Below are 23,989 nucleotides of genomic sequence, written 5' to 3' on the forward strand. Positions count from 1 at the left end.
ACATGTGTTCTTATTTTATTCTCAGCAGTAAGGACACGTCACTGGAACGAACAGCGACTGCGCGGCCTGTTTGAATGATAGCTGATGAACGAATCAGAAATGAGAGTTTACTGAGGGCAGGTGCAAGGCCAATAAACACGTTGCATAGTGTGGTTGGGCGGGAACACAAGGTTGTGAGTATATGTGTAACAGCAACGGAGTGGTAAGTGCCGCTCAAAATAGCTGCAACCTCAACGAGAAATATAATTGAACTGCTCTATGACTCTGTTTGTATGACTATTCTGAAGTTAATCACGAGGTGTAACTTTGAGAATAAATGAAAGCAGATCTTCTGTTCATTCATACAGCTAAAGTTAGCTAGCAAGTTAGCATGTAAAAAGAAGGCTCAGTCCTCCTTGAGTTTAATGGAATCTGCACTGTCTATTTACAGGAACGGAAAACCCATCAGATAACTGCCTATTGCGTTTAGCTAGGTCATTACATACATGCAGACTATTTTCTAACACATTAAGCTACATTAACTAGCTAGTTAACTTTACCTATTTAACAAAGGCTGGCTGCCAGATTTGTCACTTATGTTGCTATTTCTTGGTCATTTGTACATACAACACGAATGTCTTAATAATTTGGTTGGTCAAGGCAGAGAAAGAACCAATGATGTGTTGGAAAGAACTGTATGAATAACAAGGAATGTTTGCAGTCTAGACGGAGTTGCATCCATTTCCTGGTTTGATTCTTCGCCACATCAAACTAGAAGTGCGCATGTCCTTATCAGGGGCTATTCATTACACTGATTCTGTTGCAAAACGTCTCAAACATGGAGGAACCTACCTGAATTGTCCAATATAAACGTTAATTTTAGTTGCAATGCTTGGACTAATGCTTACATACCTAGTTGGAACAGACTGAAGCATGTCTTTTAAACCCAGTCAGTGATTTCATCAGGCAAATAATGTTGGTGTAAGACAAGTTGTTAATAGATCGCGGTTTTGTGTTTAACATTGCTCAAGTGAGTTTTCCAATAGAATTGGGGTTTAGTTTGTAGACTGACGCTCCATGTTTTTAAACCCTGAATTACTAAATAAATAATTTATGGAATAGATTTGCCTCATGGCCAATCTACTGACCAAGCTAGTAAAAACTGACTGGTTGGGAGTGTACTTTTTGTGCTGCATTGCTTGTGCAATAATCAGAGCAAGTGTGGAAGTTTGGAATGGAGCTTGCTGCCTCACACCTTCACTGCTAATGTAGATTGTCTTTCCAATAGGGATAAGCCAAGTTATCACTCCCCGTGTGAAGATGACGAAGTTAGGCTTCCTGCGGCTGTCCTATGAAAAACAGGACACGTTGCTGAAGCTGCTCATCCTGTCTATGGCTGCAATCCTCTGTAAGAACACATACACTTTACATCCCTTTCTGTTACTCTACACTTATATTCCATACTATTATTATTAGGGCCATTGTCGCGGACTGATGATGCAACATGTAGAGATGGTTTAGACTTGTTCTTTCTCCCCCTTCTTGTTAGCCTTTTCCACCAGGCTTTTCTCTGTGTTAAGGTTCGAGAGTGTCATCCATGAGTTTGATCCGTAAGTCCACTGCCTTGGTTCCTTAATACTCAGATTCATGGTAGTTTACAAATGTTTTTCTCAATGTTGTTTAAAACCAGAAATGGAGCATGACCTTGAATGCTTTTCTGCTTCATCCTTAGATACTTTAACTACAGAACAACCCGCTTCTTGGTAGAAGAGGGGTTCTACAACTTTCATAACTGGTTTGATGACCGGGCATGGTACCCTCTGGGGAGAATCATCGGTGGCACTATTTACCCAGGTAGGAATGGGATGACCTGTTCAACACAATACTGTACAGTACTTTACATTATAGGGTGATTATCTAGACATTAAAATGTTCAGCTAAAAAAAGTCCTGTTAAGGTGGCTTTGGGTAATAAAGTCCTTCTGTCACCATTTTTTTCCCATCTTATATATATCCTTTCTGTGATTTTGTTTTGGCCTAAACCACACATTTTTTGGCAACAGCAAGCTGACACGGCTAGTAGCTAAAATACTTGCCCTTCGTTAACTCTTTCTGTTCTGCCCTGTTCCCCCAGGCCTGATGATCACCTCTGCTGCTCTGTACCACGTCCTGAACTTCTTCCACATCACCATCGACATCCGTAACGTTTGTGTCTTTCTGGCTCCCCTCTTCTCCTCCTTCACTGCAATCGTCACCTACCACTTCACCAAGGAGCTCAAGGTAGGTTGCAGCACACCTGGGTCCTGTTCAGGGGGTAGAAAACATAAAGAAATGGAGGGAAGCGGGGAGGTAGTCTACAACCTGAAAATGCTCAAGAGCTCTGAAATGTGCTTGTTTCCATGGCTTTCATATCTACAGTCTATTTCTTGTAGGATGCAGGTGCTGGGCTCTTGGCTGCTGCCATGATAGCAGTGGTACCTGGCTACATTTCCCGTTCTGTCGCAGGCTCCTATGACAATGAAGGTACAGAAATTGCCTCATCCCCATGAACATGCCAGTTTAAAGGACTTGGCCCATGTTGTGGTCTTTAATATAATTTATTGTTTTTCTGTCCAGGTATTGCCATCTTTTGCATGCTGCTGACGTACTACATGTGGATCAAGGCAGTCAATACAGGCTCCATATACTGGTCCGCCATGTGTGCCCTGGCCTACTTCTACATGGTGAGACAAACGCCTCTAAATAAAGAAATGATGAGGAACTTTAACAATCGAGAGAACTTACAAACTGAAAGGTACAGTAACTTAGTCTGTGCTAAAGGTTGTGACACTCCTCTCATGGTGCTCATCTGAAAGAGGCTTTCTTTCACTGCGTTCAAGATGAAGAAAAAATATAAAGCGGTGTGCATCGTTATAATAGGATGGCGCCGGAGAAGATAGCAGACGTTTTACGTGCCCCAAACCGATTGTGGGTTTTTTGTTTGTTTATTTGCGTTGTTTGTAACTTATTTTTTAACTTATTTTGTACATAATGTTGCCGCTACAGTCTCTTATGACCAAAAATAACTTCTGAATATCAGGACTGCGATTACTCACCACGGACTAGCAGAATCCTTTTTTTCTTTTAACAAGTCTGACGAGCCCGACGCGAACGATATACTGCTTTCTCGGGAACAGGCCCAGATCCCCGTGATTTGCATGAAGAGGTGGAGAAAAATGGACCGGAGGTCAGGCTGCCTTCTGAGAATTCGTAGGCGATTGAATAAACCCCCACTTCCTTCCATTCTGCTAGCAAACATGCAATCTTTGGACATTAAAATAGATGACCTACGTGGAAGATTAAACTACCAACAGGACATTCAAAACTGTAATATCTTATGCTTCACGGAGTCGTGGCTGAATGATGACACTATCAACATACAGCTGGCTGGTTATACGCTGCACCGGCAGGATAGAACAGCAGCGTCTGTTAAGAAAAGGGGCGGTGGACTATGTATTTTTGTAAATAACAGCTGGTGCACGATATCTAAGGAAGTCTCGAGTTATTGCTCGCCTGAGGTAGAGTATCTCATGATAAACTGTAGACCACACTACCTACCTAGAGAGTTTCTGTATTTTTCATAGCTGTTTACATACCACCCCAGTCAGAGGCTGGCACTAAGACAGCATTGAATGAACTGTATTCCACCATAAGCAAACAGGAAAACGCTCACTCAGAGGTGGCACTCCTAGTAGCCGGGGACTTTAATGCAGGGAAACTTAAATCTGTTTTACCAAATTTCTATCAGCATGTTAAATGTGTAACCAGAGAGGGGGGGGGGGGGGGGGGGACTCTGGACCACCTTTACTCCACCCACAGAGATGCATACAAAGCTCTCCCTCGCCCTCCATTTGGCAAACCTGGCCATAATTCTATCCTCCTGATTCCTGCTTACAAGCAAAAACTAAAGCAGGAAGCACCAGTGACTAGATAAATAAAAAAAAGTGGTCAGATGAAGCAGATGCTAAGCTGCAGGACTGTTTTACTAACACAGACTGAAATATGTTCCGGGGTTCTTCTGATGGCATTGAGGAGTACACCACATCAGTCATTGGTGTCATCAATAAGTGCATCGATGACATCAATAAGTGCATCGATGACGTCGTCCCCACAGTGACTGTACGTACATACCAGAAGCCATGGATTACAAGCAACATCCGCACTGAGCTAAAGGCTAGAGCTGCCGCTTTCAAGGAGCGGGACTCTAACCCGGAAGCTTATAAGAAATCCCACTCTTCCCCCCCGACAAAGCGTCAATACAGGACTAAGATTGACTCGTACTACACCGGCTCTGACACTCGTCAGATGTGGCAGGGCTTGCAAACCATTAGACTACAAAGGGAAGCACAGCCGAGAGCTGCCCAGTGACACGAGCCTACCAGATGAGCTAAACTACTTCTATGCTCGCTTTGAGGCAAATAACACTGAAACATGCATGAGAGCACCAGCTGTTCTGGAAGACTGTGATCACGCTCTCCGCAGCCAATGTAAGACCTTTTAACCTCTCTGGGATTTGCAGCACACCATGCGATTATGTTAGGACAGCGCCTAGCCAATGAAAACCATACAGACATTTTCCAGCCAAGGAGAGGACTCACAAATGTCAGAAATAGCGATTAAATTAATCACTAACATTTGATCTTCATCTGGTGGCACTCCCAGGACTCCATGTTACACAATAAATGTTTGTTTTGTTCAATAAAGTCACTCTTTATGTCCAAATACCTCCGTTTTGTTCGCGCGTTTAGTTGAGTAATCCAAAGGCATAAAACGCGCTCCAGACAAAAAGTAAAAAAGTTCCATTAAAGTTTGTGGAAACATGAAACTATGAGACTAAACACCTCCCTCTGCAACTGGATCCTGGACTTCCAGACGCGCCCCCAGGTGGTAAGGGTAGATAACACATCCGCCACGCTGATCCTCAACACAGGGGACCCTCAGGGGTGCGTGCTCAGTCCCCTCCTGTACTCCCTGTTCACTTATGACTGCACGGCCAGGCACGACTCCAACACCATCATTAAGTTTGCCGATGACACAACAGTGGTAGGCCTGATCAATGACAATACAGCCTATAGGGAGGACAGAGACCTGACCGTGTGGCGCGAGGACAACAACCTCTCCTTCAATGTGATCAAGACCAAGGAGATGATTGTGGACTACAGGAAAAGAGGACCGAGCACTCCCCTATTCTCATCGATGGGGCTGCAGTGGAGCAGGTTGAGAGCTTCAAGTTCCTTGGCACCCACATCACCAACAAACTAACATGGTCCAAGCATACCAAGACAGTCGTGAAGAGGGCACGACAAAACCTATTCCCCCTCAGGAGACTGAAAAAATTTGGCATGGGTCCTCAGATCCTACAGCTGCACCATCGAGAGCATCCTGACTGGTTGCATCACTGCCTGGTATGGCAACTGCTCGGCCTCCGACCGCAAGGCACTACAGAGGGTAGTGTGAACGGCCCGGTACATCACTGGGGCCAAGCTTCCTGCCATCCAGGACTTCTATACCAGGCGGTGTCAGAGGAAAATGTCCTTGCCGTGTCTGAATCCTGGCTTAGGAAGGCCACCAAAAATTCGGAGATTTCCATACCCAACTATAACACTTTCCGTCAAGATAGAACTGCCAAAGGGGGAGGAGTTAGCCTGCAAAGTTCTGTCATACTTTCCAGGTCTATGCCCAAACAGTTCGAACTTCTAATTTTAAAAATTAATCTCTCCAGAAATAAGTCTCTCACTGTTGCCGCCTGCTACCGACCCCCCCCTCAGCTCCCAGCTGTGCCCTGGAGACCATCTGTGAATTGATCGCCCCCCATCTAGCTTCAGAGTTTGTTCTGTTAGGTGACCTAAACTGGGATATGCTTAACACCCCGGCAGTCCTACAATCTAAGCTAGATGCCCTCAATCTCACACAAATCATCAAGGAACCCACCAGGTACAACCCTAAATCCGTAAACATGGGCACCCTAATAGACATTATCCTGACCAACTTGCCCTCCAAATACACCTCTGCTGTCTTCAATCAGGATCTCAGCGATCACTGCCTCATTGCCTGTATCCGCTACGGGTCCGCGGTCAAACGACCACCCCTCATCACTGTCAAACGCTCCCTAAAACACTTCTGCGAGCAGGCCTTTCTAATCGACCTGGCCCGGGTATCCTGGAAGGATATTGACCTCATCCCGTCAGTTGAGGATGCCTGGTCATTCTTTAAAAGTAACTTCCTCACTATCTTAGACAAGCATGCTCCGTTCAAAAAATGCAGAACTAAGAACAGATATAGCCCTTGGTTCACTCCAGACCTGACTGCCCTCGACCAGCACAAAAACATCCTGTGACGAACTGCAATCGCATCGAATAGTCCCCGCGATATGCAACTGTTCAGGGAAGTCAGGAACCAATACACGCAGTCAGTCAGGAAGCAAAGGCCAGCTTTTTCAAGCAGAAATTTGCATCCTGTAGCTCTAACTCCAAAAAGTTCTGGGACACTAAAGTCCATGGAGAACAAGAGCACCTCCTCCCAGCTGCCCACTGCACTGAGGCTAGGTAACACAGTCACCACTGATAAATCCGTGATAATCGAAGACTTCAACAAGCATTTCTCAACGGCTGGCCATGCCTTCCTCCTGGCTACTCCAACCTTGGCCAACAGCTCCGCTCCCCCCGCTGCTACTCGCCCAAGCCTCCCCAGCTTCTCCTTTACCCAAATCCAGATAGCAGATGTTCTGAAAGAAAAAAAAAATCAGCTCGGCTTGACAATCTGGACCCTCTATTTCTGAAACTGTCCGCCGCCATTGTCGCACCCCCTATTACCAGCCTGTTCAACCTCTCCTTCGTATCATCTGAGATCCCCAAGGATTGGAAAGCTGCCGCGGTCATCCCCCTCTTCAAAGGGGGAGACACCCTGGACCCAAACTGTTACAGACCTATATCCATCCTGCCCTGCCTATCTAAAGTCTTCGAAAGCCAAGTCAACAAACAGATCACTGACCATCTCGAATCCCACCGTACCTTCTCCGCTGTGCAATCCGGTTTCCGAGCCGGTCACGGGTGCACCTCAGCCACGCTCAAGGTACTAAACGATATCATAACCGCCATCGATAAAAGACAGTACTGTGCAGCCGTCTTCATCGACCTGGCCAAGGCTTTCGACTCTCAATCACCATATTCTTATCGGCAGACTCAGTAGCCTCGGTTTTTCTAATGACTGCCTTGCCTGGTTCACCAACTACTTCGCAGACAGAGTTCAGTGTGTCAAATCGGAGGGCATGTTGTCCGGTCCTCTGGCAGTCTCTATGGGGGTACCACAGGGTTCAATTCTCGGGCCGACTCTTTTCTCTGTATATATCAATGATGTTGCTCTTGCTGCGGGCGATTCCCTGATCCACCTCTACGCAGACGACACCATTCTGTATACTTCTGGCCCTTCCTTGGACACTGTGCTATCTAACCTCCAAACGAGCTTCAATGCCATACAACACTCCTTCCGTGGCCTCCAACTGCTCTTAAACGCTAGTAAAACCAAATGCATGCTTTTCAACCGGTCGCTGCCTGCACCCGCACGCCCGACTAGCATCACCACCCTGGATGGTTCCGACCTAGAATATGTGGACATCTATAAGTACCTAGGTGTCTGGCTAGACTGCAAACTCTCCTTCCAGACTCATATCAAACATCTCCAATCCAAAATCAAATCTAGAGTCGGCTTTCTATTTCGCAACAAAGCCTCCTTCACTCACGCCGCCAAACTTACCCTAGTAAAACTGACTATCCTACCGATCCTCGACTTCGGCGATGTCATCTACAAAATAGCTTCCAATACTCTACTCAGCAAACTGGATGCATTTTATCACAGTGCCATCCGTTTTGTTACTAAAGCACCTTATACCACCCACCACTGCGACCTGTATGCTCTAGTCGGCTGGCCCTCGCTACATGTTCGTCGTCAGTCCCACTGGCTCCAGGTCATCTACAAGGCTATGCTAGGTAAAGCGCCGCCTTATCTCAGTTCACTGGTCACGATGGCAACACCCACCCGTAGCACGCGCTCCAGCAGGTGTATCTCACTGATCATCCTTAAAGCCAAAACCTCATTTGGCCGCCTTCCAGTTCTCTGCTGCCTGCGACTGGAACGAATTGCAAAAATCTCTGAAGTTGGAGACTTTTATCTCCCTCAACAACTTTAAACATCTGCTATCTGAACAGCTAACCGATCGCTGCAGCTGTACATAGTCCATCGGTATATAGCCCACCCAATTTACCTACCTCATCCCCATACTGTTTTTATTTATTTACTTTTCTGCTCTTTTGCACACCAGTATCTCTACTTGCACATGATCATCTGATGATTTATCACTCCAGTGTTAATCTCCTAAATTGTAATTATTCGCTCCTATGGCCTATGTATTGCCTACCTCCTCATGCCTTTTGCACACATTGTATATAGATTCTCTTTTTTTTCTTTTTTTCCCCTACTATGTTATTGACTTGTTTATTGTTTACTCCATGTGTAACTCTGTGTTGTTGTCTGTTCACACTGCTATGCTTTATCTTGGCCAGGTCGCAGTTGCAAATGAGAACTTGTTCTCAACTAGCCTACCTGGTTAAATAAAGCTAAAATAAAAATGTGTTATTTTACTGCTGCTCTTGAATTACGGTACTTGTTACTTTTATTTCTTATTCTTAACTGTATGTTTTATTTTAACTGCATTGTTGGTTAGGGCCTCGTAAGTAAGCATTTCATTGTAATACAACACTTGTTGTATTCGGCGCAAGTGACTAATAAAATTTGATTTAATATGAGGAAAAATGTTAAACCAACTGAACACACCCCTTATGTCTTTGTCTCTAGGTGTCCTCCTGGGGTGGCTATGTGTTCCTGATCAACCTCATCCCCCTCCACGTGCTGGTCCTCATGCTCACCGGCCGCTTCTCCCACCGTATCTACGTGGCCTACTGCACCGTCTACTGCCTGGGAACCATCCTCTCCATGCAGATCTCTTTTGTCGGCTTCCAGGTAAAAAAAACAACGTATTCTCTCCCCTCCTTCGCATAGACACAGCAGCTGCCCAGACGTTGCTCCAACTGGAGCAGTCTGTTGTTAGACTGCATGTCCATTGCATGTTATCTTGTGAAGACAACATGGGTCCATGAATATGATGGCCCAATATGATTATTTACAATGATTAAGCCATTATATATTGTATGATCAGTCATTTTTGCTGGTGGAGAGATTTTGGGAAAACACACACAGTTCAATCAACTCCTTGTCTCCCTCTCATCACCAATTGAAGCCAGTGCAGTCGTCTGAGCACATGGCAGCATTCGGGGTGTTTGGCCTATGTCAGATTCATGCCTTTGTGGACTACCTGCGCAGCAAGCTAAACACCCAGCAGTTTGAGGTCCTCTTCAAGAGCGTCATCTCCCTGGTGGGCTTCGTACTGCTCTCTGTGGGCACTGTGCTCATGCTAACCGGTAAGAGGCTCGCCAAGGATCCACTCAGTAAAATACGCTCATTCAAGTCCAGTTAAAATATTTGAATGAAAACCAATACTGCTGTATTTGAATTCAGGTCTGCCACTCAGACAGGCCTGGGCAATGCCTCTACTCTACTCAGTAATGTACCGTAGGCTTCTATTTACAGGCCTGTATGGTCGTTCAAAGCTTGTTTGTTGTTGTTGAACCTGTAATTACATTTCTCTATCAACACAATTCCTCTATAAATTTGAGATTCTCCAGATTTAAAATGCCTTTTTTAGGAACATACTGACATGGTTAAGATTAAGAAAATGCAAAACAGTATACCCATTAAGTATCAGGACTACAGTAAGTGATTTGGTAGTGCCTTTTTATTTCACTTGACTGTGTTGTGATTGTTGCATTTCTCAGGGAAGATCTCCCCCTGGACGGGTCGTTTCTACTCACTGCTAGACCCATCTTACGCCAAGAACAACATCCCCATCATCGCCTCTGTGTCTGAGCACCAGCCCACCACCTGGTCCTCCTACTACTTTGATCTGCAGCTGCTCGTCTTCATGTTCCCAGGTACATAGATTATTCTCAATCAGTCTCGAATGTCAGAATCTTGCTGGTGAAATGATTTTTAGATGAATGGATCGATCAGAATACCTTTGGGACAAAGGTACAAAAATCACTTGTGAAGAAAAACATTGTGCTGCTTTAATGAACCTGCGTTGCTTCCTCCTGACAGTGGGTCTGTATTACTGCTTCAATAACCTGTCTGATGCAAGGATCTTCATCATCATGTATGGAGTCACCAGCATGTACTTCTCAGCTGTCATGGTAAGTCAGCTAGCAGATTAGCTCTAGAATGAGAGGAATATTTGATACCATACATTTAAAATATTCCAATATTTCTGCTGTTGTGAGTAGTACTTGCACATGGTACCTAACTGTCAGAGCTCTAGGGTTGCCATGATACCAGAATTCAATACTGATACCAGGTTTAGTTGCAAAATACTCAACCAAAATTATACTCGATGTCGAAATGATACCACACCAAGAAAAATAAAGCGTATTGGCTAAAGTCACTGAATAACCGACTGTCCTTTATTTTTTTAAACATTGAACAATATGTTGATAATGGTTAGAACTACTGAAATAACAGATATTCTATTTTATATTAAATTTCTTTCAAAAATTAATTTTAAATTAAATAACAGAAGAATATCTTAAAATGTCCTTATGCAAAACTGAGACTCGGCGCATATAAAATAATTTTACAATGGCCATTAATATTGGATCAAATTACATTAATTTAACCTATGATTCATTACAAATAAATAATTGTATGTATTAATTGAATAGTTTAGTTCCAAAACAACGCACTTTGAAACTCATTTTAAGTTTACACACAATGGATTTTATACAGCATACTACCATTCCGAGTGCATTTCAACTCCCAGGGTGCAATGCTCCGCCCAGGGCTGCTGGCTGGCTAGTGGCTACTGCTAGCAAGCCCAGACAAACAAAGTTGTTTAATTTAAATATATTGCTGTCATAGCTAAATGAGTGCATTTCACATTACTTTTGGGTTGTGAGAATTATAATACGATTACATGAATGTCATGCTGAATATACTGTATGTTTATGTCATTGCCACTCAAAAATAATTAGAATTTAGTTGCTAGTAGAATAACATTACAATGCAAAATGTCATGTTTAGAATCGTTTGTCATTTTGCAACTAAACATCCCTTGCGCTGCTTTATAACACCTTTTGCATAGTGGTTTCTGTGTGCTGGCCCTCATCTGCTCTGTAAGCAAAATATTTTCAGTTGTTCCCCACGATTACATCGGGGAGGGGACTGTGGATCGATCTCAGTCCTTTCGTTAGGCACACGCGATATCTCAGACAGCACTGGCCTGATTTTGATGAAACTTGGGTGAATGAATTGTCTTGCCATAGAGATCCGGATTTACAAAATTACACCGATTGGCCCAAGGCGGGAGCTATAGTTATTAACTGAAATTTGTGTCACACCAGAGGAAGAGGCGACGCTAGAGTGGGAACTGGGCCCAAAATCTGTCTTCTCCAGCAGGTGGTGATTTCTTTGGCACATCACATGGAGTACAGGGAGTGGATTAGGTTAAAAAAAGACTGGTACCCAGTGGTGTAAAAATACTTAAGTCCGTTTTTTATTTGTACTTTACTAATTATATTTGACTACTTTTACTTCACTACATACCTAAAGAAAATAATGTAATTTTTATTCCATACATTTTCCTTGACATGAAAAAGTTATATTTCCAATGCTTAGCAGGACAGGAAAATTGTCCAATTCACGCACTTGTCAAGAGAACATCCCTGGTCATACTGCCTCTGATCTGAAGGACTTACGGATCACAAATGCTTACACCGTACCCAAACCGGCCGCAAATTGATTTTGTCCCCCCACACCAAACGCGATCACGACATGCAGGTTGAAATATCAAAACAAACTCTGAACCAATTATATTAATTTGGGGACAGGTCGAAAAGCATTAAACATTTATGGCAATTTAGCTAGCTAGCTTGCAGTTGCTAGCTAATTTGTCCTGGGATATAAATGTTGAATTGTCATTTTAACTGAAATGCTTAAGGTTCTCTACTCTGACAAGTAATCCACACAAAACGGTCAACCGAATCGTTTCTAGTCATCTCTCCTCCTCCCAGGCTTTTTCTTCTTTGGACTTTATATGGAAATTGGCATCTAACTTTCATAGTTACCACGACGACCGACCGAACTCAGTTCATCTTTCAATCACCCATGTGGGTATAACCAATGAGGGGATGGCATGTGGTTATCTGCTTCTATAAACCAATGAGGAGATGGGAGAGGCAGGACTTGCACCACATTCAGCGTCACAAATAGAACTGACTTCTATTTTGGTGAAGCATTCTTTTTTAAACAATTTTTGCCGGATTTAAAATTTCCAACATTTTGGTTTGGCTATTTGCTAGTCAGCTTGTCTATAATTAGATACATGCAGCTTCTCTTCTGTCATTATATGTTGGCCGAGAAGACTGAATAAACCCTTGCTCACCAGAATGTCATAAATCAGTAGAATGAATGCCTCCATCTAGTTGACATGGGTAAAGTTCTCTTTCAGCTCTGCTTCTTTCATGGAGCAAAGCCATTTAGGGGTTTAGTATAAAATGCAATAACAAAAAAAATATGAAAAGATTTTCTGTGAAAAGTTTCCAAATGACATCAGTTTGACCGGTTGTAAGGAAATAGAAAGCTGTGAGAATTACCTAACATGTTTTTGATAAGATTTTAATTTCAGCTTGGATATATATTTTGTGCTTTTATGATACTAATAAAGATGGATACCATCTGTAGTGGTGCTAACTGTGCATTTGAATTATCTCAAGATGCTGAAATAAATCCTCTTTCCCAACTCCTGTTCCAGGGTCAAAATTTAGCCTACATTTGGTGTATCATTTTACTGTAAGAAATGCTTGCTTCTGCAGGAGTTATATTAAGGCTATGTGAGAGGTTATAGACCTATAGTCAGTGTCCAGATATCAGTTTCCAATTAACCCATCTGAACAATAGGCTACAGTTCCCTTGATGTGCCATAGGCTTATTTGAAGTCCCCGTCTTGTGACTCTCAAATTTGTATAGCGCCTCACAATCACACATAACATGCTATCATCCTATTTTACCACTTCGACAAATATTTTCCCAAACATTACTTTTCTGGCCCTCCCTTTATTTTCAACTCTCAAAAAACCTCAATGTAGCCTATAGCTATCAATTGCAATGCGAGATTAGGCTTCCCCTATTATTGCCTGTTGTGCAAGCAGATGAGCTCCCAGAAAGAGACTACGGAGCAGGTGTGTTTAACTGATCCAGCTGCTTCTCTCCTCAGGTGCGTCTGATGCTGGTCCTGGCCCCAGTCATGTGCATCCTGTCAGGCATTGGTGTGTCCCAGGTCCTCACAACTTACATAAAGAACCTGGATATCAGCCGGCCAGACAAGAAGAGCAAGAAGCAGCAGGACGCCACCTACCCCTTCAAGAACGAGGTAAGAGAGGAAGGATACTTCAAATTGTATTTGTCACATGCGCCGAATATAACAACCATGCTATCTACAAGGGTTACCGGTACCAAGTCAATGTGCAGGGGTATGGGGTAGCTGAGGTAATATGTACATGTAGGTAGTGGTAAAGGTACTATGCATTGATAATAAACAGAGTAGCAGCAGTGTGTGTGAATGTTTGTTTATATTACTGAAATGCAGCGCTGAGAATGTATCCATTGCCACTGGATGACATTCCAACTTTTGATAAGGGCTGATAAGGGATCTCTAGGCCCAGTCCAGTAACAACCGTTAAACCCTAGACACTTGTATAGATCTGAAAGTCTTTCTAGTATTTGTTCCACTGATATCCTGTACCATTTTGTCCTCCAGGTGGCCAGTGGGATGATTCTGGTCATGACCTTCTTCCTCATCACCTACACTTTTCACTCCACCTGGGTGACCAGCGAGGCCTACTCCTCCCCCTCTATTGTCCTGTCAGCCCGTGGTGGAGACGGCAGCCGCATCATCTTTGACGACTTCAGAGAGGCCTACTACTGGCTCCGCCACAACACCCCAGTCGATGCTAAAGTGATGTCATGGTGGGATTACGGCTATCAGATAACGGCTATGGCCAATCGAACAATTCTAGTGGACAACAACACGTGGAACAACACACACATCTCCAGAGTGGGCCAGGTGAAGTGTTTTTTGTATTGATGACTTAACATGGGACTGATAAGTGGGAAAATCCTATCATCTGTTAATGGCTGCTTGGTACCTGTGACTGCTGAACTTCAATTAAACTGTTTCTGTTGACCGGTAGGCCATGGCGTCCACTGAGGAGAAGGCCTATGAGATCATGCGGGAGCTGGATGTCAGCTACGTCCTGGTGATCTTTGGTGGACTAACGGGGTACTCCTCAGACGGTATGTTTACAAAGCCAGTGGAAACTATCAATGCCCATCACCCTATGGATAATCACTTTGTTGAATTATTACAGCATTTTAACATATTTCAGATTACATTATTTAACTCATGATCATTAGTTGTCAATGCCTAATACATACATTAGATGGAGCACTTTTTGCATGTCCATAAATAAACTTGAATGTCACTCATGCTTTAGGTCTGCTAACACTTCCTCTGTCCTCTGTGCAGACATTAACAAGTTCCTGTGGATGGTGCGTATAGGTGGTAGCACAGACACAGGGAAGCACATCAAGGAGCACGACTACTACACCCCCACTGGAGAGTTCCGTGTGGACCGCGAGGGCTCCCCCGTCCTGCTCAACTGCCTCATGTACAAGATGTGCTACTACCGCTTCGGGCAGGTCTACACAGAGGCCAGTGAGTAACCCTGCATGATTATAATCCATATGGCAGGTCTGCTCTGAAACTATCTAGTATCAGGTATGCTTGTCTGACATCATCCTCTATCCCTTCAAACTAATATCCTGTTTCTCCTGATTTTTCAATGATTTCCTGAAGTATCAGAGTGGTATTATACCTCATAACATGTCTCCACAGAGGACTGTGTGTGAAAATATTATATTCCTCTTCATCTTGGCCCTAGTCCTGATTTTCTAACCCTTGTTCCAGAGCGCCCCCCTGGCTATGACCGAGTACGAAACGCTGAGATTGGCAACAAGGACTTTGAGCTGGATGTGCTGGAGGAGGCCTACACTACAGAGCACTGGCTGGTCAGGATATACAAGGTAAACTTTCTTTCTGTGACTACTGTCTTACTCTCCTCTATATTTATTCAGTCCCGTCCATAGAGTATCAGGCCATTTCAGGGGGTTATTTATATGAAATGTCTCTAGTCGAATGTGTTTTCACCTTATCGGCTCAGGTATTTGAGCCAGCGACGTTTCTGTTACTGGCCCAACACTCTAACTACTAGGCTACCTGCCATTACATGTAAACCCCTCAAACTCCACTCTGGACCTCGAAGCCAGTCACACTGCATTTTTTAAATTGTTCCTCCCCTAATCAGGGACTGATTTAGACCTGGAACACCAGGTGGGTGTAATTAATTATGAGGTAGAACAGAAAACCAGCAGGCTACGGACCTCTTAGGGTAAGAGTTGAATACCCCCTGATGTAGACACTTATTTTAAACAACACATTATTAACACTGTCCTGTGTTTACCCCCTTGAGGTGAAAGATCTGGATAACCGAGGGCTCTCACGGACGTAAAGCCCTCCAACCCGTCATCGTTCATGCACCTCTTTTAGCACACAGCACTGAAAAGCCTTCCCCTGTGGTCTAACTTTTTCATTTTGTTTGTAGATTATTTTTTTTTGTACTTACCAATGTGGAGTCTCTCGTCTGGGAATAGGAGGTGGTGTTTCATAATGTCCAATCAAATATCAAGGAGTGATTTCTGCAATCAGTGGCCAAAAGAACGAGCTTTGAATTTTTGCAATTTGCTCAATTAAAGAGGCATAAATGTTATGTTGTCTGTCTTTTTTTTAATTTGCTTTGCACAGTACAATGCAATCTTTGGCAGATTCGTTTTTCCCAAGAGCTTTATAGGAGTCAAGATTTGGCAACCTTTTCAACACATAGTTTTAATGATTTTGCTTACTGAATACCAAGACGACGGTATGATTTGAACTGTGGGGGAAAAGTACTATATATGCAGTGGTAACTGTGGTCACATTTCACAGAAAAGGAACACAAAGGTTTTTCTAAATGGGTCACCTACATTGTATATAGCTGCAGTTACTCAAGGTTCAAAAGCCTTGTTCACATTGGCAGTTTAAGTGACACTTTTTAAAGAAATGCATATCCAATTCTAATCTGTTCTTTTTCCTGCAGTCTGATCAGCCAAAAAGCACATGACATCTGATATTTCAAGCCACAGATGGTTAATTAGTATAGACTGTTATTTGGCACATCTTGTTGCTTGCTCGCTACTCTGAAAGTTTGACAAGGACATGTGGTAGCTAACTAGCTTGTTCATTGTTTACAAACAAATTAGTGAATGTGTTAAAGCTTAACAGATAGCCACAGCAGTCAACTAGCTAGCTATCCAAAAAATGACTATTTTTGAAAGTTGGTTAATCTTATCTTTTTATGCTTTAAATGTTCTTACCCTATGATTTTAACATTCAAAGCAACTGGGAAATGTCCATGGCAGGCATTGTCTCCTTAGCTTGCTACATAACTTCTGAGTGATGGTAAGCACGGAGCACTACAACCAATCAACATACTGTATGCCATTGCACACACATACGTCGTTACTATGACAACTAGCGTAGCCAAGTCAGCAAATGACTGCTGTCTGAACACACACAGACATCTGATTTGGTCACTTGTAACTCTGTTTGGACAGTCAGTATTCCAAAACGGATTTGAGCAATAAGGCCTGCATTGTGAAAAACGCTTAAACTAGAACTGACTGCATTGTAGCAACATGAACTCTTATTAAAATCTTTTCATATGTACCCCTGACAAGTGAGCACTTAGATATGGTCGTTTAAATAAATCCATAGAATGTTGGAATTGCGTATAGTAAGACATGTCAAAATTCTATAGCAATATAGTGGGAAAGCGGCCATGCGTTTGGACAATTAATAGAAACTACAGTAAATAAAACCTAATAAACATCTGTCTTGTCCGAAATTGAAGTCTATGCAGACCGGTGCGCCAATCAGAACCACGGTAAGCATATATGCAAATAAGCCATTTACCAAACGGGTCTGCCATCATTCACTTTGAACTAGACTCCTTGTTATCAGGCAGTAGCATCATTAGAACACGTTCGCCAAAAAACACAAAATACACGAATGGATTTCTGTAAATTCCACAGGAGTCCTCTTACATTAGGGAACTTCACAGCCTACCTTTTCATGTCTGTTTAATCAATAGGACTATCGCTCCCTCAGTTGCTGAATCACGTCAACAACAAGATCAACTAATGCTAGCCAGAGCCAGATGAGCTAAAATGTAATGAGGGAACATTAGATAAACTTTTAATCTAGTTGGCTGTCAAAATTGCACTGATTAACAATGGGAAATGGTAGCCTGCTTGTCCTTCTGCAGTTTGCTTCCCAATGCATGCTTGTTTCAACCCATGTTTTGACAACTGAATGGAAACTTGCTTACACGTCCGATGCCAAATACAGTTGATTGACAACTAAGAGATATGCTAACTATGGATAACAGTCATTCAAGTTCAGCATAGCTACAAAAGCAATTCACATTTCTTGCTAGCTAACAAAATGACACCTGGATCTCTAGCTGTAGCCACCGAAAAACGATATGAGGGGGAAAAGTTGGTCACTCCTCCAATGACATGACATCCTTCTAGCAGCTTGCTAATTGTGAGAGTTGCGTTATTCGAATCCGGTATCAGGATAAATAAAAAGCAAGGTCTGCTAACGTTCTTTAATTATGTTTAATTACCGCAAGCAATGAATGGCAAATGCAATTTCTGTATATACGGGTTCGCTGTATCACCACGCAGGGTTGAACAGAGAACTGTGGAATGTACTCAAATAGCAGTTCTTATACTATGACAGCTTTAGTTCCAACTCGTCCGTTGGCCTATCATAGTAGAGGCTGAGTGCGGTTTAAACTTTGCCCCGCCTTTGCTGACACTTGGACTTGTCCAAGTGCCCGATTCTACACTCAAACAGTCCCTTATTTGGTATTGATCAGTGCTCTAGCCTCCCTGGTTGGCCTAGAGATATGCACCCCTCCCCTCTCCAGATTGACCACAGTCTGTATAGCCTGTCACTCTATGTTGGTCAGTCTTTACACACCTACACACACATCTGTATTGTTTGTGTGTGTGTGTGTGTGTGTAACAAAACAATATTCATCTTCATACAATATGGTAGCAGGCTATAGTGCATAAACATAAACCCTAACAACTCTAACATAATGTTAGGCTACTTATTTTTAGCTGGCTAAATACATAACTAGCTACATAAATAGATAAGCTAGCCTAGGGGTGTCAAACTCAATCAGTGCACGGGCCATATAAAAAAAAAACACAAGCAATTATAGGGCCAGACATAGCATATTTGCTTTCCCCAAAAAATTGGGCATTGATTTAATTAGAAAAAGATGTCCACTTATGTACGTAGGATGCTCTATATAGCATTTTAACATATTAAAACAAAATAAGAGATTTTTTTCGTCCAGCCTTTGCTGTTATGCTTTCAGACCCAAATCAAAAAGTATTTAACAACTCCAAATAACATGTTTTTTTTTAATGTACACTGCATGAATCACCGGTGCGTTGAATGCAGCATTGCTGTATGGCGCACTCAAAATGTATTGTATTTGAGTAGCCAGCTTAGGCTACTGCTCAAATGTTGTTGTAATATGCCTACATGTTTCTCCTTTGCATGGTGTTTTGGTGCAGGTTTAGTTTTTTTGGTTATTCATTGTCAAATTTTAAAAACCGAAGCCAACCTGCAACATTTTAGTAGCCTAGCCATACTGTGGCATGTCTGTAAACGGGACACACGAAAGCAGTGCAATTGAAGTTTAATTCACCGACTCATTTATACTCGCTTGTTTGCCCTATTCAGCCCGCGGACCTTGTGTTTGACGCATGTGCGCTAGCCTGTTCTAGGGTGGCCAGACGTCCCCGTTTTTAGTGGCCTGTCCCTGGAAATGTCCCCGTTTTTAACTGTGCGTTAAAAACAGACTGCAAAGTGAAATTATATTTTACGTGGCAAGAAAGACCGGGCAGCAGAGTCTACCGTTTGACGTCTCAATCGCGTTGTGCTTGTTTTGTCCAGCAGAGGGGGCTGCTAGCTGTATCAGCTTCATTCACTCTTCTTCTACTTGCTCGCGCTAGTTTTAGAGAAAACTGCTGTGGAAAACTGGGCCAGAAGATAGCAAGTGTCAAGTGAATCCATAACATCACCACAAACGTCTTTTCAAGCCAGGTAAGTTACACTCGTTTGAGATACTGGCTAATGATGTTATGTCACAACTTATTATATAGATAGATGCTCTGCTATATAAGGTTTTAAATAGGTTATGCTAGCTAACATTAGCTATGTCGACTAAGTTATCTAGCTAGGTTAGCCAGCTACTGTCATGGTAACTAGGTTAAAAAAACGTTCACATGTAAACATGCAGTGGACAGGCTATTTTGAAAATATGATTATATTAAATGAATGCACAATTATGAGAATATTTATTTGTAAATTACAATGTTAATGGTTTGGCATTATAAATAGTGTGAAAATATATTTTGAAATTTTCATGGAGAACATTAGCATAATGTTTTCTGTTAAAGAGTGGAGAGGAGGAAGACTGGATAGTAAGAAGAGTGAAATAGATAGGAGGAAAGGTAAAGATATGATTACAGAGCCTGCCAATTTATTATTCCAAACAATGTTTTTGAGATAAAATACAAAAATGAGGCAAGCAATGGGAATCTATTAACCAAAGTATTTTATCTAATAGTGTACTATTTATTATTAAAGATTGGAGAAGAAGAAGGAAAAATTAAGGGAGTAAAAAGAGTGAAGCGAGGAGAGTGTGGAAGAGTGAGGTGGAAAGGAAGAAAGATCAGGAAGATGATTGGAGGAGAAGAAAAAGTTGAGAGTAAGAAGAGTGACACAAGGAGAGTGAAGAAGAGCAGACAGAGAAGCAGACACAATGGCTATTTCCAAGAAACGGAAATGCCATTTTAATGACAACATGATGAGAGAATTTCCAATTTCCAGGCGATAGAATGGTTAACTGCACCCTTTGTAATTCCTCTTTTTCAATTGGCAGTGGGGGAAGAACGGCAGTGGTAGAACATCAACAAACAAAAAAACATAAAGCCTCTCTGATTGCCTGTGTTGGTATGCCCTCTGTCACCACATTCTTCAAGAAGGTAGAGCCTTCCCAAGAAGAATATGATTTAGCTGTGCAGGAGGGAAAGCTTTATGAGCCGAAGTTTACATGTGCTAGGACAAAATGTGACGCCACAGTAAGTAACGTGTTAGCACCATGGGCAACTACTTTGGTAACACAGGACCTAGACCAGGTTGAATTTGTGTCCCTGGCCATTGATGCGTCCAATTATGGACATGTAAAGCTGCTGCCAATAGCAGTCAGATATTGTAAGATATATGGTGGCAACACATCTGTGGAAACAAAACTGCTTGATTTTGTTGATTTGAAAGCAGAAACAGCAGAGGAGATTGCAGCTGAGGTCCTGGTGGTCATCCAAAAATGTAACCTGCAAAACAAAGTCGTGGCATTCTCTGCCGACAACACAAATACCAACTTTGGAGGACTGAATAGGCTGGGGAGGGTCAATGTCCATACCAAAGTTAAAAATGCTCTGCAGAGGGAGGTGATTGGCTTAGGTTGTCCTGCCCACATCATAACACGGTCAGAACAGCTTTGGATATGATTCCCCTTGATGTTGAGTACCTGCTCACAAAGATATTTTCACCGTCAGAGTAGAAAGACTGAAGAGCTTTTGTGAGTTTGTTGGCCAGGAGTACCATAACATTTTAGGACACAGCAATGTTCGCTGGCTGTCCATGCTCCCTGCTCTAGAAAGAGTGCTGAAAAGGTATGTGCCATTGAAATCCTTTTTTCTTTCTGAAGACAAATGCCCTGTTGTCCTGCAAACAATGTTCGAAGATCCACTGACTGAACTTTGGCTGGACTTTGTCCATGGAAACTTGACCGTATTCAGTGACACGATCAAGATGCTTGAAGGGCTGGGCCACTGTGCTGTGGAGTCAGCTGCAATTCTGAGAAACATTGAGGCAAAATTAACTGCAAGACGTGATGACAACCAGTTTTGGTCAGATGACTTCTGAGAGAGCTAGAGGGAAATGGTGCAATGTCCAAATAGAGATTTATCAAAACTGCAAGAGTTCCTTAACGGGGGGATCGCTTGAAGAATGGAAAACATCGGAGACACCGCTTAGTCAGAGATGGAGCACGGTGGTTACCCACTTCAAAGAGAACGACATCCCACACACTAAACTGGGTAGATTAGCGTCTGTTGTCATGTGCTTACCTGGAAGTAATGCACCAGTCAAGAGAGTGTTCTCCCAAATGAATGATATATGGACAACAGCAAGAAATATGTTCACTGTTCCTACCATCAAGGCCATGCTTATTGTGAAGACAAAATTCAACCTCCCCTGCCAGGAGTTCATGGAGAAGCTGACCAAAGACAGAGCAATCCTGAAGAAGATATATTCTTCTGAGAAATATACAGATTAGGTTGGTATAAGTATATTATGTATTTACCAATCTCATCATCGTCTTATTTATTATGTTAAGTATTTCACATATACTATTGTCTGTTTTTTACATTTTGCTCATGTTCTCTTCTGCTCTTATTCTACCCAGACTACCAGGACCACTGAATGGCTGTTCAGAACAGACAGTTCTTTCTTGTCTGTAGTGTTTCTGTAATATAGTTGTTTTCTCTATCACAGTGTGCCTGTTAGACATAATACATGAAACCGAAATTGTCCCCCTTTTTTATTTCATAGATAATAACATTGGATATTTTAATAGTATATTGACCGCCAAACTGGAAATGTCCCTGGTTTTCATTTCAGAAATCTGGTCACCTTAGCCTATTCGCCACGTTATGACTGAGTTGTGATCATTGCCCTTGCTAGTTTAATTGTATTGACATTCCCAGCCTTAGTCGTCCGTTTTTGTTCAAAATATTGAGTCATTGAAACTGAAACAGAGCATCCCGAATGGGTAGACGCAGCAAATAATCTACTAGGCCAGCTGTGATTTACAACCTGAGCAATATTTATTCTACAAAACTTAGTCCACTCTGTTTGTAACAGATTCTAGTTTTGAGAACAGAACACTGTATTGAGAGCAAATGTTTCATCAATGAGAAAATGTCCAGAATGTTGGCCAAAATCCATCTTGGTCCATCTTCTCCCACTGCCTGCCACTGGGCTTCCTCTCAACATATTTGGGGATGCCAACCGGTTGCTTTAGATTTATACATCTGATGAAACATCTGACTCATTGTTCTATCTGTGTATGCAGTCTCTGAACTAAATGTCAAACCACAGCTCCACCCCAAGGAAAATGACTGACTGCAGTAACACAACCAACCATGTGGTTAAACGGCAGTAAGATTTACAGTTCCCCTGACCCTAACCTTTTAACGTAACTCCTACATGTAACCTTAACCCTAAACCCTAACCTAGCTAACGTTAGCCAGCTAGCTAACATTAGCCACCTAGCTAGAATTCGTAACATGTCATATGTTTTACAAATTCATAACCTATTGTTAGTTTTGAAAATTTGTAACATATTGTACATTTTTAAAACTCATAACATATTGTTGTTCGTAACATATAATACAAAATTGGTGATTAAATTCATGCATAACATAAGAAACATAACATAATAAATGGATTGTCTCGGATTTACATACATATAATACGAAATGCTCTGAGACCAGGTTGACCACTCACCAGCCTGGTTAAACTAGACTGAACTTTTCACTCTTCTTCACAAAACACAATTTATAGACATTAGACACATTTCTTGTGTTTAGAATTCCATCGTAATGATGACTATTGAATCCTGCAGATGAAGAATCAGCTGTGCCTTTTGGAAAAAAATTTGACTTTACAAATCTTTTTTTTTTAAAGTATGGAAAAGAGTGAAATAAGAAAACTAGCAAGTATAATTCAAGGAGAGATGTTTGATGACATGATCTTTCAATAATGACACTTGATGTGGTATACACATTCCCCACCCAATAAATATTTGACCAGTGGTGTACTTACGTAGTTTTTTGGGGTATCTGTGCTTTACTATTTATATTTCTAACAACTATTACTTTTACTTCACACATTTTCTCTGACACCCAAAAGTACTCGTTACAATTGTAATCAAATCAAATTTTATTTGTCATATGAGCCGAACACAACAGGTGTAGTAGACCTTACCGTGAAATGCTTGCTTAGAAGCCCTTAAGCGAGAATGCAGTTTTAAGAAAATAGAATTAAGAAAATATTTACTAAATAAACTATATTTACTAAATATCCGGGTGGCCATTTGATTAATTGTTCAGCAGTCTTATGGCCTGGGGGAATAAGCTGTTAAGGAGCCTTTTGGACCTAGACTTGGCGCTCGGGTAATGCTTAGCAGGACAGAAAATGGTCCAATTCACTCACTTATAAAGATAACATCCCTGGGCATCCCTACTGCCTCTGATCTGGCAGACTCACGAAACACAAATGCTTCATTTTCAAATGATGTTGGAGTGAGCCCCCGGCTATCTGTAAAAAAAATTTTTAAAGACAATTGGGACTTCTGCTTTGCTTAATTTAAGGAATTTGAAATTATTCATACTTTTGATACTTAAGTATATTTTAGCAATTGCATTTACTTTTGATACTTAAGTATATTTAAAACCAAATACTTTAAAACGTTTACTCAAGTAGTATTTTACTGGGTGACTTTCAC

The 23,989-nt window shown here is 42.1% G+C and overlaps 1 protein-coding gene and 1 long non-coding RNA gene across 3 annotated transcripts; both read left to right on the forward strand.

Moving 5' to 3' along the window:
- Nucleotides 1-117: 117 nt before the first annotated feature.
- Nucleotides 118-16,003, forward strand: LOC120045182 (dolichyl-diphosphooligosaccharide--protein glycosyltransferase subunit STT3A-like). Of its 2 annotated transcripts, XM_038990146.1 has the most exons (17): nucleotides 118-202; nucleotides 1,268-1,387; nucleotides 1,529-1,589; nucleotides 1,712-1,833; nucleotides 2,113-2,258; nucleotides 2,411-2,501; nucleotides 2,595-2,701; nucleotides 8,868-9,032; nucleotides 9,310-9,490; nucleotides 9,905-10,060; nucleotides 10,227-10,318; nucleotides 13,393-13,548; nucleotides 13,936-14,241; nucleotides 14,369-14,471; nucleotides 14,704-14,892; nucleotides 15,145-15,260; nucleotides 15,707-16,003. In XM_038990146.1, the coding sequence occupies exons 2-17, from the start codon at nucleotides 1,300-1,302 to the stop codon at nucleotides 15,743-15,745; spliced, it is 2,118 nt and encodes a 705-aa protein (XP_038846074.1). In that variant the 5' UTR covers nucleotides 118-202; nucleotides 1,268-1,299; the 3' UTR covers nucleotides 15,746-16,003. The 2 variants fall into 2 exon arrangements, with proteins under 2 accessions (XP_038846074.1, XP_038846073.1); XM_038990145.1 differs by lacking the exon at nucleotides 15,707-16,003 and having other exon boundaries at nucleotides 15,145-15,700.
- Nucleotides 16,004-20,012: 4,009 nt separating this feature from the next.
- On the forward strand, nucleotides 20,013-23,304 carry LOC120044317. The gene is made up of 2 exons (XR_005476543.1): nucleotides 20,013-21,757; nucleotides 21,887-23,304. It is a non-coding gene; the product is annotated as an uncharacterized LOC120044317 (long non-coding RNA).
- The last annotated feature ends 685 nt before the right edge of the window (nucleotides 23,305-23,989 follow it).

The sequence above is a fragment of the Salvelinus namaycush genome, chromosome 3 (assembly GCF_016432855.1).
Source record: "Salvelinus namaycush isolate Seneca chromosome 3, SaNama_1.0, whole genome shotgun sequence".
Taxonomy (NCBI): domain Eukaryota; kingdom Metazoa; phylum Chordata; class Actinopteri; order Salmoniformes; family Salmonidae; genus Salvelinus; species Salvelinus namaycush.

What these genes read in the sequence shown, in the direction of transcription:
- LOC120045182 (XM_038990145.1), top strand. Translation starts at nt 1,300, where the DNA reads ATGACGAAGTTAGGCTTCCTGCGGCTGTCCTATGAAAAACAGGACACG. An exon ending in AGGCTCCTATGACAATGAAG is followed by an intron (nt 2,502 to 2,594) that starts GTACAGAAATTG and finishes TTTTCTGTCCAG; the next exon opens with GTATTGCCATCTTTTGCATG. An exon ending in CCCTGGCCTACTTCTACATG is followed by an intron (nt 2,702 to 8,867) that starts GTGAGACAAACG and finishes CTTTGTCTCTAG; the next exon opens with GTGTCCTCCTGGGGTGGCTA.